The sequence below is a fragment of the Microcebus murinus genome, chromosome 5, assembly GCF_040939455.1.
Source record: "Microcebus murinus isolate Inina chromosome 5, M.murinus_Inina_mat1.0, whole genome shotgun sequence".
NCBI classification, from domain to species: domain Eukaryota; kingdom Metazoa; phylum Chordata; class Mammalia; order Primates; family Cheirogaleidae; genus Microcebus; species Microcebus murinus.
The window spans coordinates 104,705,080-104,720,916 of NC_134108.1; the positions used below are offsets into that span (position 1 = coordinate 104,705,080).

The window sequence follows — 15,837 nt, forward strand, 5'->3', positions numbered from 1 at the left end:
AGTGACCATGACAGAGGAAATAGAAAGCCTCCCTAGCCTGAAAATGACACACTTCCACCCAAAGCCTTTCCTACTATGATAATATACCAAGGGGGAAGCTGGCTTCCCCTGCTCTGAATAGCCAATTCAAAGAGATTAGTCTTAATATCAGAAATGTCTTAGATAATTAGGAGGTTGTCCTAGTCAGTTCTAGTCTCTCTTCCTCCTCTTAGAAGGGTAGTAATCCCATCAGGAGATGGGAGGCCCACCCTCTTGACTTCATCTAAACCTAATTACTTCCCAAAGGCCCCATCCCCGAAGACTACCACATTGAGGCTAGGGCTTCAACATATGAATTTGGGGAGGACACAAACATTTAGTCCATAACAGAGGCGTTAGCATTCACCAGCCATTGCCTAATAAGTAGCATGTGGAAGGGTGAGAAGAAATAGCTATCATATTTTAACTCATGTACTTGGAATGTAGAAATATATCTGAGATATGTAGGGGTTTTGGTCACATGAAGTTAATTAATAACAGGAAAACATTACCATTTCAGTCTATTCCATTTTCCTCATGATTTGTGTATAAACAAATTCGTATACTTTCTGCCAGTAAGAAATATGCATTCTAAATTATATATTGGTCTGGATTTATTTTGCTTTGACTTATTGTCCAGTTAGTTTTTATAATTCATTTTATGAATTGATTTATTCTAATAGTACATCATTTTTCAGAATCTGTTCTCAATTTTGAGTGTATAAAGTAAAACCATGGGATCACTTAAAACAGTTTTGAATAATTCTAAGCTTGATTGGTCATTTTATTCTGTCTTTTAGAAGATTACAGAGTTTGGAAACACATCAATTACTGCTCAACCAATAGAGAAAAATAAAATTATTGTGTTTTGAAAGTGTTAACATTTTACATATACCAACAATTCACTATATTGCAAGAATCTCAATTGGCTCTTTTTGGGATGTTATAAAAATTTACACTGTATTCTTATCTTGAGTTAACTTACCATTTAGTTGGAAAATGGAACATGACTGTGAAACACCTATAGGTACTCCTGCAAAACACAACTTCTCTCAACTGTTTGGTTAATGTATGTGCATGCAAAGAAAAAAAAAATACACTTAATTTAGAGCTGCGATAGTTTCATGAAAGGAGCCTACATCAGCCAATAATTGCCTGTCACTGCCCAGTCCAGTCCCCTTTCACACCACTGTCTCTGCTCCCACAAGCCTCAACGATGTCCTAATTTTTCTGACATAATGGCAAGACCAAAGTTCTGACTGAGCCAAGAGCTGACAGTGCTGCTGAGGTGGGAGCAGTCTGAGCCAGGCTGAGCGAGGAGATGTGGGCAAGAGCTTTTAGACGGAAGTCTCGGCAAGGGAGGTGAAACGGTTCCATTGGGGTCATCTGGGTCAGGTGATGGAAGTCACAAGCAGTACGTTAATCTCCCTGCTCTGAAACTCCCACAGCAGTTGGCCTGTGTGTGCTTCAGCAGTTAATTATAATTGGCCTTGTGTTTTCAAATTGAATTCTAGAATAGTTGGAGATGTTTTACAAAATGGAAGTTGGTTATTATGAACCAGAGAAAAGGCCGATGCTGTTCAGGCTGTCTGACCACCTATTGTATTTCAGTGCTTATCTCGCTTAATCTAAGAAGCAGGCCCTAGGAAATAACCCAGTTAGAAAAAATAATAGCTAAATAGATCTCTTTTACAACAGCAAAAGAATGTAAAATGCTCAGGAAATGTTCAGGAACTTCTTTAAGAAAATAGTACATTTTTCTGTGAGAAATAAAAGAAGACCTGCAAATAAATGGAGAGCTGTTAATCTGGTTTCTTGCAGGGCAGTGTGAATATCTTAAAGGAGTATTTCCGTGTTAATGTATAGGTTCAATGCAATTCCATACAAAATCTTAAAAAGACTTTAAAAGACTCAGATATGATTCTCGAGTTTATCTGAAAGGATAAACAACCAAGAAGAAGAAGAAAGAAATGTCTAAAACAGTAGAGAACTTGAGAGGAAATTTGTGATAGCATACATCCAATCATTTTTACCTAATGATAAAGACTCTTAATAATGAAATAGTGTTATACCACTTCAAAATTAAACAGATGAAGAAAAGTGAACAGATAAAGCCAGAATCAGATCCTATGCCATGTAATTGTTTAATGTAGGTAGTAGGAAGGGTTTTTCAGTCAATAGTTTTGGACATTTTTGTTAGTGAATTAACAACAGCAGGTAATAGCAGCCCCAACTTACAATGGCTTAACCAAATAGACATTGTCAGTAAAAAGATATGTTAAATAAAATGAGAAAGAAAAGATACATTTTTCAAGCTATTAGTAAGAGCTTTCAGAATATCTCAACATGGTTAAATAGAGAAGATTTCCATTGCTTTTAGCCTGCTTTGTCTAGGTTGACACCAAAACAAAAATGTATTGCAGGTTCATAAAATTTTCTCAAGTAACATATTTCAGCTGTTTGTACTTTTTAACAGAGGAATTATTTTAGAAGATTGTAATCAATCTAAAGAAAATCCACCTAATCTACCTTTAAAATGCAGGAAGGAGAGGTCTCCTTACATAGTTCTGAAAATTCACATTTTTCCTTCTCCCTAAATCTTCACCATAGAGAGCTTCTGAGAAAATGTGTTAGGGTGGTAAAAAAAAAAAAAAAAAAGGAGATTGAAAACTGATGAACTAGAGAATACTGTTTTTATTGAAATGAATGATGTTTGAACTATATTTACAAGATGTGAAACATACCCAGTTATTTAGAAGAGCTTGGTACACCCCCTCCCATTTTCATGAGGCCCACCTACCATGATATGGCTCAAGGTCAAGGTTTATAGACAGGGTGATGGCTAGTCTGTATGACCTGTAATAACCTTTATGTGACTTATTAAAAGGCAGGCCAACAATCCGTTGGAAAGTTGTAGCAATATGCCGATTTTGTTAGAAGACATTTTGCTGCCTTCTAGCAGACACTTGTCATAATAAATATACAAACCCGTGATGTGAATGGCACCCCCTTGGACACGGTGCCATTGTGTACTGCACGTCCTGCACAATCATATAGGACATTTGCAAGTAGACGAAAAGTAGAAATCACTGTGGAACATGTATCTATACAATGAAAATGAGCAGCCATATTCATTGCAGTAACTTCTGGAAAGTTCCTGTTCAGCAAGTTGGTAGGGTATGGGGTAGAGAGGGTTCTTTCATTGATGGCTTCTATTATTGAGAATAAGAGTTTGGCTATTGCTCTTTGTATGTCTTCCAGTCAGTTAAAAAGAGCCTACAAATTCCAACTACTTAGCCAAATGGAAAAGATTCTCTGTTTACAGAGAAAACACAAAACTTGCTTCTTCCCCATCATTAAGCAGGCCCAGTATACTTAGCAGAACTTTTCCACTTAGGTATCCAAGTTAAGGCTATCAGTGAATTTTTGTTTGAAATCTAAACATTTTAGAAACATTTTGTAGGGAAAACTATTCACAGGCCTGTTCAAAAAGAATCAAATAAATAGTTTGGGGGGTTTCCATCTTGGAATTAGAATGTTTATTTAAGAAACTCTAATAAAGCCCTCTTTCAAACCCATGAAAATTATAGTCAGAACCAAGTGGTGGACTAAGGATTCAGGAAATAGCTATTGGGGTGTGTGTGTATGTGTATATGTGTGTGGGGGGAGGTGGGGGGGAGGGAGAGAGAGAGAGAGAGAACGAACCAGGGAAGGAACCAACTTGATAAGAAGCATTTGCTAATGGTCCTCATTTCCCTCAACTTTGGAAAACCATTTCACTGGGAGTAGAATTTAAAACATTGTCACTCCTCAATTAGCTCTCCTAGTAAGAGGTAGTAACCATGGCATGGCTCAGGTTGGGCTTTTATGCACCATCTACTGACACAATGGCTGCAAGACTTAGTGCAAACAGGACTTTCAGTGAGGGAAGGTAGAACAGTAGTGGAAAGTCAAAAGCCTCATGCCCAAGGGATGGCGCAGAAACCGAAAAGAATCTCAGCAGAACTGGCAAGAGAGACCCTAATTGGTGAGAGAAGATTACACCTCAAAGATTCCAAGAAGGATGCCAAAGGTAGAGCCTTTTATAGGGTGCCCACAAATGAGCCCTAAGCAGGAAGAGAGCCATGAAAGAAGCCAAAGTCATTTGGACACCAACCTGCCTTTTTTATATTTTGAAAACCTCCATGGACAAAAACATCAGCAAATAGAGCACATGACACCAGAAATGAGTCAGAGAAATGCTTAGGTATGGGTTATGAAAGACAACTGAAAGTTCTACAAAGAAAAACTGAAGGCATGTGCAAATTGTATTTTGATCAAAGTGACAAAGCTGGACAAGCACCTGGAAGTAAATTTAGAAGTATAATAGTTCTGAAGTAGCCACATTGGAGATCAAAGGCTCTGACTGATTTAGAAAAAAACAGTAGCACAGCCAAACACCATTGATGACATTTAACAAATGCTTTCTACCTTATCCTTGTAATTATTCCATGTAAATATAATTCTAAATCAGTGACCCATATAGATTATCTAATAAATGAGCATGCTTAGAAGTCCATACTTGTTTGTTTTCTGCATTCCCTATTTCAATGAAGTAATGGTGAGAGATATATGTGTAATGTGTCCTTACTATCACTTACATTTTTTGATTCAGCAGTGATATAAGCCCTATGGATGTTTAGGTAGATCCATAATCCCCAATTGAATATTAGTTATTGTTGTAGTCAATGTTGCACAGCTTAGTTTACCTATCAGCTGCATGTACAGGGAGGTAGAAAAGAAAATTCCTATGGAAGGACAGTTTTGTTTTTGTTTTTAATTCACAGGGACCTTGCCTATTAGTAGATGTGACTCATGAGTGTCTTCAGATACAACCAATAAGATGAGTAACTTTCCCCTTTGGGCATGGATTGGAACTGGGTGGAAAGTAAAGATAAGAAAACCTGAAACCTCCTTTTCATTTGTTTATGTTGAAGGGTTATTAAAGATGAAGTCAGTGGCTTTTAGCCCTGGCTGCAAACTGGAATCACCTGCTGCTTTTACAAATTCTAATCCCACCTAGACCCTGCCTGGGCCAATCCTTAGAAGGGGACCTGGCACCAGTGGTTTTTTTTTTTTTTTTTTTTTTTGTGTGTGTGTGTGTGTGTGTGTGTGTGTGTGTGTGTGTGTCCAGAGGTAGTTCCTTTTGAGAGCAACCAGATTAAATGAAATAATATAGGTGCCTGGCATACATTTGGTGCCCACTGAGTGTGTGCATGCTGCTTTGAATCCTTTCCTGCTACTTCACCACTGCCATTTCTGAACTTGCACAGGAAAAGTATCCTAGCAGTCTTGGGCTTGCAACATGTATTGTAGGTGACTTTGCCTCAGAGTTGGAGAATTGGTTTTCGACTTCATGCTGAGAAAGGCAGAACTGTCTTCTGTTCTCACCTTTAATATACCATGTCATTTATTTCATTACTTTATCTTCTAGTATTACTTCTTTCACCTGTAAGCCCTAGAGTCCGTGGATTTAGGAAGAATTGTGACTTCTGTGTCCTTAGGGGCTTCATTTAGTTAAACTTTCTTGAGTGCTTCAGAAAAATCAGCAGGGAAATAAAGTTTAAGAAATAAAGGAGGTTCCTAAAAATAGAATACAACTCATTCATTTCAATTAAAAATGCCTTCATCTTTTCCAAGTATTTTTGAACTCTTAAGCATTTTTAGTAAGCTCACTTAAGAGTCTTATTGAAAACTAAATAAATTACATTTGTTTTCATTAAGAGAAGAGATCTTTTTCCATCTTTGCTGGTATTGTTGAAGGAGATGAAAAGGAGTCTAAAACTTGGCAAAGGAGTACGTTATTAGTGACATATTGGTCACAGATGTGCTGGTAGGGCTACATTTTCTTCCTGCGATTAGTATTTTAAGTGCCCACAAATTACATATGAAAGTCCATATAACTTCCTTATAAGAGAGGATGAAAATATTATGGTATTTGCAAAATCTTCATTTTTAATGTATTCTAAATAAGTTTTTATGAATAAAAAATGATGCATGTCTATTTGCTAGTATCATTTTAAAGAAAAAAAAGTGCTGGATGATGTCAACTTTTACTTAACAGCATCAATCCTAAATGTTTTAAGCAAGTGAAGCTACCTGGAAATACTCCTTGGCAATACTTGTGAATGGCAAGATTTTCTTTCCTTAACAGTTCTTAAGAAAATCAAGAAGGCAAAACTCCATAGGCAAAGGGGAATCCTCTTTAGTAACTTTATGGCTCAAATCTGTAGGCCTTTGAAGCAGAATATGAGGAGTCTGGCCAAGTTTTGTTCGGTTGCAGAAAGTCCTGCAAGGACTTTAAGGAGAATATTGACAAGCCAACTCTGGAAACAGGGTTAGGACTCACCTGGGAGGAAATAATGTTGGCACCAGGATGCTCATTAAGGTGGTTGTAATAGATGAGTGTAATTCCAGGTCTCAGTCTGACTAAAAGGATGTAATGGAAGGAAAAGGTTTGTTGTAAAGGAAAAAGGATCAAGAAACAGATTTGACAGACATTAAAATAATAAGGACAGACTAAATCTTTATTGTAAGACTTCTTGAGAATTTTTTACTTACCTTGAAGAGAAAAGTAGACATGGGAATAACTCCTAGAGGGATGCCAGATGCCTCGATTTTCCTCATGTTTAAGTTGATGAGCTAACCAGTTTGAAATGTCATGTAGATTGAAAATGATATAAAATTTAACAAAAGGATTAGCACATTACTTATGTAAGAAACTGAATTATGGCACAGAAAAAAACCAATATGGCTTAGTTTTGTGATATATAGATAGAAAATTATTATCTGTTTGCATTTTTGATTCAGGAAGAATATGCATTTTAAGATAATTTAGTGATCTGATGATTACAGTGACAGGTGGCTTTAAATCAGGAGCTTATAATAAATTTTTCAGCCCCAAAGCTATCTGATAGGACTGTCAAGGGAATGTCAGTGTTTGATGCTAATCCAGTGCTGTCTGGTGTCTTGTGTGTTATTCAGTTTTATAAGTTCAAGACGTCATACTATATAGCTTTTTAAAAATAAGCCTGTAGGGAAGACTTCAAGTTCCTTTCATTTTCAACAATGTGTTGTTTTCTTGTTTTTCATTTCCCTAGGAGAGTGACAATATTGGAGGACCCTGAACAGAACATTCACCTAAAAAACCTGTCTCTTCATCAGGCAACCACGGAGGAAGAAGCTCTAAATTTGCTATTTTTAGGAGACACCAACAGAATGATTGCAGAGGTAATGATCTTTTCTCTGCAAGCTGATTTTCCGATATTATAAGATATAATTGAAGGGGCAGCAATGACCATAAATCCAATCTTTTCCAAATCTCATGTTAGGAACCCTAGATATAGAGAAGTGAGGATGCTTTCCCAAGGTCACCCAGCTATTAACAGTCACTGAGCAGGGACTGAAATCTAGACCTCCGGATTCTCAACCCATTGCTTTTTCTACTTTACTATATCATCTGCCTTTTAGTTTTTATTTTTATATTTTTCAATTTTATGTAAATCGATTTGTAGCTAGTCAATGACAGCTCACTAAGTGTCTTAGTTATGAGAAGTTTTGCATAATTCCTGAAATTTAAAAATACACAGTTCAGTCTTCCTAACCTCAAATCATCCATATATTGGCATATATTTGCATTCCCACATAGTTTTATTGGTTAGTGACTTAATATGTATAAGGCATTTGGAACAATGCATTGAACACAGAAAGTACTCTATGCATTTGCAGCTATTATTGGCAGATCTGAGAACACCACCATAGTGTGTAGCATAAGTATGTCTCAGTGCCATATTTGAGACAAACTTATACTAAAAATTATTCATTGTTAATCTAACATTCCAGTTTAACTGAGTTCCTATATTTTATCTGGGAACATTATGTAGGAGCCAGGATTGACCCAGCTTGGTCAGGGGCCCAAACCTTAACTGGTTTCTGATCGGAGGTGAAGGGTCATGAAGTACTCATTCAGCGACACTGGGGTGAAAGGAAGGGGGTGGTAGTGGTGATGGTGGTAGTTGTAGTGTGGGAACACTTAGTTCCCCAAGTGAACAGCATACTGTTTATTACTGGCACTTTCTTTTTTAAATCACATTCCTAGAGTTCTGTGTTTCACCTTGTCTCCGATAACAAGGTGTGGACAGTAAGCTGAGAAAAATCTCCATCAAGTGACCTTTTTTCAGCCTCACGTCTGCCCTCTGGAATGTACTGCCTTAGATGTAATTAAAACCAAAGTCAGATAGTGAAAGCACAGTGTTGACATCTGCTATTGTTTAGAGGCCTTAGTTTTTGTTATTGCTATTGCTTACCAGTTCTGCTTCAATACTTTTCAATAGACCGACTAACATGTAGGTTGAGTTTATGTGCCACATATATGGATTTATGGTTATTTTGAAGAAAGTTTACATAGTTTCAAATTTTAGAATATCTTGTTATGCTTTAAAATATTTTGCATTTGTGCTCAGTGCTTCAATATTTTGCCCACGGGATCATCTGTGATGCTCTTTCTTGTATAATAATTGAGGATTAAGGAATGAAGGCCAATTAAGAATTAGGACATGCAATAACAAAGGACTTAACATACTCCACTAAATCCTGTTCCTCTGTACACCGTTTAATAAACAGAAAACCAAGAGATACAGAATATGGATGGGTCCTGCCCACCAACGGATACAAAAAGAGAAAAGATAGATTCACAAATGCTGTTGGAAAACAGATGGAGGAACCTGCCCCCACCTCAGTGCTAACTAACCTTCCATCAGAGGTGACTCATCCCTAGAGAAACACAGGCCTCTTCCTTGCCAGTTACTTTCCCTCATCTCGAATGGGTTATGGAAAGCTCCTGACCTGTTTCACCGTGACCTCCAGTAGCTTAAAAGCTTGGCCATCTGATGTTTCAAAGTTATACATTAGCTTGAGCTGACTGCATAGTCTCAGTCTGTTGTTTCATTAAGTTTCCAGAAACTTCTTTTGCCAAGTTTGCCAGCCATGTTTTACCACGTCACAAAATTCCAACTGTCTTTTCCTGATACTTCCTGATGAGGGTCTGATAGTAGTATTATGAATAGCTGAAACCTGAAGAAGTCCCATCCTAATAATTCTGGTTGTGCGTTTTGGTTTAATTTAGTCTCTTTTTCTTGTGGGAAGCCTGTGTTTTCAAAACCAAATCTAATAGGTCTGGGATGTTTCTGTGCTTGCTTTTATTTTTTTCTTTGGTAGTAATAGTTACTGTGTTATATCGAGAGCCTGCTTAATAGAATTCTCATTGTTGTAGATATTAAGTTGTACATATTACTTTTGATTCTTATTGTATAGGTAGAAACTGAAGCTCGGAGAGTTGGGCTCCCTGCCCAAGGCCTCACACACAAGGAGTGGTGGAGCTGGAACTCAGCGCCACACCTTACTGATTTGGAAGTTTGTGTTCTTTCCTCTTGTCACATTCCATGAGTACAATCATCAAATTGACACCTGTCAAATCTTTCAAGTAGGGATGTGTCTCTGAATTATTTTTGAAAGTATACCAAGTATTTAGCCCCTTAGTTTATCTTTTGAGTTCACTGAAAGCAAACACATAAAAACATGAATGAAGAGTAACTGTCAAGCCCTGGAAATTATTTATTATTCACAGTCTCTAGCAAAGCATGTTTTGGATTACAACCTAGCTGTCACAATGTAATCTGTCAGCACAGAGCAAGCTCACCAGGATAAAAGAACAAACTAATCATTTTTAAAAAAAAATATGAAGTTTCCAACTTCCCATTTACACGGAGAAACCCAGAAGTCGCCATAGCAACCAGAAAACATTTGCAAAACAAAGTCTAAATATGTGGGACACAAAGTCGAGTGCTCTCTTCTTTCATGTTCTTTACCCATAGCCAGCGTTTTAAGGAAAAGTTAAGAGTAGCTGCATTTTCATCTTTTTTATTTAGAACTCCTAAATAATTTCTACAATCTTAACAGTGTTTTGAATAAAACCTGATTATGCCCATAGGGCAAATTTTTTTTTTTTTTTTAGTTTTATTTCTGGGCCAAAGAGAATAAATACTGTGAAAGCTGAACTGTGTGTGTCCAGTATCAAAGTCTACCAGTAGTGAGTACGACTTGATACTTTTTTGCCTTATAGTTGAAATATTTCTATCAATTAGTCAAATCTAATTGGACAAAACATTCTGCATTTGATTGTCAGCATATGCACAGTCCCACTGATAGGACCATTTGCCTCCTAACTTGATGGCATGGTCCCACCCATGGTCTAGGCCACTAGGGCTCTCTGTGCCTAGGAATGGTCCTAGGTGCTAGGGTAACCTGAATTAGATTACCCCGTGGTAGTTAGTAGATGCAGTTTCTTAGATCCCATTTCTGGTTGATGGATTCAGAATCTCTGCATTGGGGTTTAGAAATGTGCATGTCAGCATTGTGTATGTTTTCAGGCTAAAGTTGGGAGCAGTTCGGGCTTTCTCATTAAGAAGGCTGGTTGAAACCCACTCCCAGGGAAGTACATGAGCAGGTCCATATTCTGCACCCTTGTCAACACCATAAAATTTGAAAGTTCTGCCAAACTGGTAGGCAAAAAAACCCTTATTTTAATGTGTACTTTTGATTACCAATTTTTTTATCTCTTTATTGACCATTTGCATTTCTGTTCTTACTTATGTCTTCTATTTGTTTTTCTTTTGAAGTATTAAGATAGGTCTGATTGATTTGGTGATTGATAGTTGGAACTCTTGTCTTGTTCGCCCAATATCCATGCACCTAGAAACAGAGCCTCATATTTAGTAGGTTCTCAGTAAATAATTATTGAATGAATGAACACGAAAGATAATAACTTTTTGTTTTTGTTGTATATTTAGCAAATATTTTCCCATTTTATAAATTTTATTTTAGTTTTCATTTCTTTTGGTTTCTTTTCATACAATCAAATCAATCTTTCTCTTTTATGCTTTCTGCTTTTGATGTCATGCTTAGAAATGCAGGTGTTCACTGATGAATAATTCTAATTGTTAGAAAATGTTTTTTTATTTTGTATTGAAATTGGATGCCCAATGACCTGCACTGCCTTGTTCCCATTTTGACCTAGGGCATGGAAAAGATTGGTTATCTTCAGGTTAGAGAGAATCGTTTTTTAATTGACTTATTTATTTTAAATTGTAAATTGACAAATTTATAGTTGTATATATTTACAAGGGACTGAGTAATGTTATGATTTATGAATATACTATGGAATAATCAAATCAAGCTAATTAACATATTCATCACCTCACATTCTTACCCTTTTGTGTGGTGAGGAGTATATCATCTCAGAGGTTTCTTGAGCATGGAGATTTTACTTGAATCTTGAAAAAAAGCTATGCTGAATGAATAAAAAAAATCAGGGTTCATTTTGAATCCTTATGCTAGAAATAACCTCTGTTGATAAAAATGTTATTTAAATATTTATTTTATATATATATGTAAGGTATATTTTCAATTTACGGTGGGTTTATTAGGACATAACCTCATCGTTAAGTCAAGGAGCATCTGTGATAGATTTAGCTGAGTCGTGCTGATGTGCTTTGTAAGCTCTCAGGCTTTGAACATTCTCAAACTTTTGGAGTAAGTTGTATGACCTCGTGGAAGTGCAACGACTTTGGGAGATAGGGTGTGAGTGGGGGTTAGTGGGTTTATGCCAGAGTTATAGGAACAGCTGTTGTTATACATCTTGTCTAATAACATGAGGATAGCACAGGAAGGAAAGAGAAGCTTCACTGTGTGATTGTGTTTGTTAATACCTCTCTAATCCCCGATCTCCTTGTGTGGTATATGTGGAAAACAAGAGAATCTGGGTTGTAATTAGTGTTCCAAAATTATGTTTCACTGAGCTGTTAAAAGAACGCTAACACATTCTCACAAACTTTTGTTTGAAATGCATATTAGTTGTATATAATTAGCGGGTTTATTATAAGATTTGTGAGTCTTGTTAGAGGCTCTGATCTTATTAAAATAAGAATAGTATTTTCTTGTTATTAGGTCCCAACAGGCAGCTAGAAGCCTTAGCGAAAGATGTGTTGACAATTCTAACCTCTTCTCCTACCTATTGTGTCTACCTACCAGGTATAGAAAAAAAGGAAACTTATTAATACATTTTGAGCACTTACTATATGCCAGGCATTTGTTTCTCTTTCTCATATTTTATATATGAGATATATGAAAAACATGCAGTGTTCTTTCAATAATGTTTCTGTGTTATAACATAGTTTACATTCTGCTCTCATCTAACCTGATTTAGTGGTATTATCTGAACCATAAGTTTTGATCTAAAACATTGATTAAAATAAATGAAGTATGGTAACAGCTGTTATTAGAATTTTAAGATGTATATACTCTATATACATTACTAGAGGAACACAGTCTTTTTGGCTATAAAAATTCAGTCCCAGAGTTTCTTCTGATCTTTAAAATTCTTATCTCTAATCAAACATAGCATAAGAAAGTCATTTTTACTATATTCTCTGTTATTGAAATTCACCAACAGCAACAAGAAAAGAAAAATAGAGGGGGGAAAAAGCCATCTCCAGTGAAACAAGGAAATAGCCATAACCTCAAACGATGAGTAAACCTGCCAAATACTATGAAGTTGAATTATGGTGAGAGAGGGTGCTGAGAGCCAACACATAAGTCCTCCCACCTCAGGCAGGATAGAGTTTCCCTTGGAGAAAGGGTCACAATTCTCAAATGCAAATCCAATGATCTTTTGGTTAGAGTGATGAGATCTAAGTGCATAAGCAAGTATGGGAGAAGAATCTGGAAATAATATATAGGTATTCATTCTATAATATAGAAGGTGGATCTGAAGAAGAGACCTTAAATACAGGCCATTTTTATGATCAGTGATCTAGGCTCATGCCAAGAAGGATGGCCTTTGGTGAGTTTGTGATTTATGGAGCTTTATTTTGAGCCATCCCAGACCTATTCATGCAAAATATTGAGGAAAGTTTATGCTCTCAAAGCTAAGGGCATAACAGATATAATGTAAGAGTATTCAGGACACAAACCTAATATGAATATTTCCTCGCCCATCCCCTGCTTCTCTTTAGGAAAGACATATTGTAGTTTGGTTTAAAGATAAAATTATCAGGATAAAAACAGCCCAAGACCTATTCATATATATCATAGGAGTCAGGCCTAAGAAACATATATCTGAAGGCTGATTACATCATAGAGCAGAGGGCATGTTCCTCATAATCTTATATATGTTATTTAAATATAATCTTTGTTTTAAAAAATAGTTCAAAATTATATTAATAGAAGGGTTCGAAGAAAAAGATTATAGGAGAAGACAATGAAAAGCAAACTTGAACTCAGAAAAGAAATGAAAGAGAAAAATAAATCCACTAAAGAGATGAAAGTGCCATTAGAAGCAAAAACAGGAGGAAGAAGAAGAGTAAGAGAATGTGGAGGAGGAGGAGGAAAAAGAAAAGGAAGAAATGTGGCTGAAAAATAACTAAGGACATAAAAAAATAATGGGAGAATGTGATATCTAGCAAGAGAGACAAAGGAACATCCAATTATATGTAATTAGAAACCCTGAAGAAGAAAAGAAAAAGATAACAAAAAATATGGATAGAGAGAAGAGTTTCCTGAAATTTGAAATTACTTGAATCTGCAGATGAAGAAAAACATGTGTCAAAGAAAAAAATTGAAAGAGCTCAACTCTAAGACATCCTCTATTGAAATTACTAAATGCCAAAGCTAAAGAAATAACCTTATGGGCAGAAAATACAAGTCCACTATGACTGAAAATAAAATAGGTTGTTCTTAGACTTTCCCACAGCAACATTCAGTGCCAGAAGACAGACAGTGGAACAAGTTCTGAAGCAAGGATATGTGTGGAGCCGAGCACAATGACTCATGCTTGTAGTCCTTGCAACTTGGGAAGCTGAGGCACAAGGGTTGCTTGAGCCCAGGAGTTCGAGGTTGCAGTGAGCTGTGATTGTGCCACTGCACTCCAGCCTGGGCAACAGAGTAAGACCCCTGTCTCTATAACAAATAAATAAATTAAAATGATATTATGTATCCCAATTATTTTATACTCAGCCAAATTGTCAAGTTGTTTGTAAAAACAAAACAAAACAAAACAAAAAACAAAAGCAGCAGGCAAATATTTTTAAGTACATGTGAATTCAGAGCAAAAAAGTACCCAGGTATCTTTTTTTAAAATTGCTTGACAATGCAGTCTAACTAATTAAGAAATAAATTAAAATAAAGAACTCAGGAACTAAGAAGCTTTATAAAAGGACTAGTGGGAAGCATTGAATTTATTTAAATGTAGACATAAAACTAAGCAACTGTGTAAGTCAAATATTATAAACCTTGAAAATATAAACATGATAATTGATCTAACAAAAATTTAGACCTAGAAGAGGTTTTGTAAGTGAGCTATTTTTCTTATATTTCATAGCAAAACATGAATACTGTCTATATACTGTTTAGAATATATATACTATCTACTATAAATAATGTCAACCTTACGGTTAAAAAACATAATGACCTAAGTCTCTTAATGTTTTCCATGAGTTTTTTCTTAAATCTAAAGAGATCTTTTTAGAAAAATGTACATCCATGAAGAAACATATATTTCTAAAGCGCATATAATCTTTTAGTTTTACGCATTTCTTTTTTCTTCTAGTAAACTGAAATAGGCTGGGCGCAGTGGCTCACGCCTGTAATCCTAACAATTTGGTAGGCCGAGGCAGGAGGATCATTTGAGGCCAGGAGTTGCAGACCAGCCTGAGCAACATAGCAAGACCGTATCGCTACAAAAAATACAGAAATTAGCCAGGCATGGTGGCGCACGCCTGTAGTCCCAACTATTTGAGAGGCTGAGGCAGAAATACTGCTTGAGGCCAGGAGTTTGAGATTTCGGTGAGCTATGACAACACCACTGTACACTAGCCCAGGCAACCAAGCGAGACTCTTTCTAAATAAATAAAAGCAAAATTTAATTTAATAATGTTAAGTTAATAATGATCTAGGTGGTGTGCGTCTGTTTTGGTAAAATTACTTCTATCTGTTCTTACATGTATGTATGTATGTATATACATAAATAAATATATATATATGTATAAATGTATACATATAATGTGTGTGTGTAAAGAAAGGTTTAAACAGTATTTACCAAACGTTAACATCGTCTTTTTTTTTATAGTATACACTTTGAAGCATTTCTTTTTTGGCATCAAAGGCATAAAGGTAGACAAGTCCCAGAACCTCACTGAAAATATAAGAGGTGATGCTACGAACATTTTTCACAAACAAAAAGTAAATGAAGGCTTAAAGCGTATGGATTTGCTGGGAAGCGGCATTTGTTTAAGTTCCAAGGCACGTAGTGAAACCTAGCAAAAGGGCGTATCATTCTCCCAGAACATTGTCATTTTCGACTGGGAGATTTTCACTTTCATCTTTGCTCCTTTTTGTGATGTTCGGACTTTGAAAATAGTGAGTGCGGTAGAGATTACCAGTGTCCCCCAGAACCTCTAGTTTATTTCTTCTAGCACATGATTCCTGGAGGGTAAGAGTGTTCACGTGACTTGTTCTAGCCAATGGCACGTGAGTGGAAGTGACGGTGACTTTTGGGTTGAAGCCTTTAAGAAGGGGTCTGCAGTTCTCCTTAATCTCTCTGCTCTGTTGTGGCAAACGCAGAGCGTCCTGTTGGGATGGTGACCCCACAAGACGTCAGTGCCTCCCCCAGCCTTAGCATCTGAGTGTCAAGTACGTGGAGCACAGCTGCCACTCAGCCCTGTTGGG

The 15,837-nt window shown here is 36.4% G+C and overlaps 1 protein-coding gene across 3 annotated transcripts in view; it reads left to right on the forward strand.

Moving 5' to 3' along the window:
- KIF6 (kinesin family member 6) overlaps positions 1–15,837 on the forward strand; it is a 358,750-nt gene that overhangs the window by 102,952 nt on the left and 239,961 nt on the right. For all 3 annotated transcript variants that reach the window (XM_076003384.1, XM_012778297.3, XM_076003385.1), the window contains one exon: positions 7,158–7,287. In XM_076003384.1, coding sequence (XP_075859499.1) covers positions 7,158–7,287 — 130 coding nt within the window. The remainder of the gene's footprint in view (positions 1–7,157; positions 7,288–15,837) is intronic.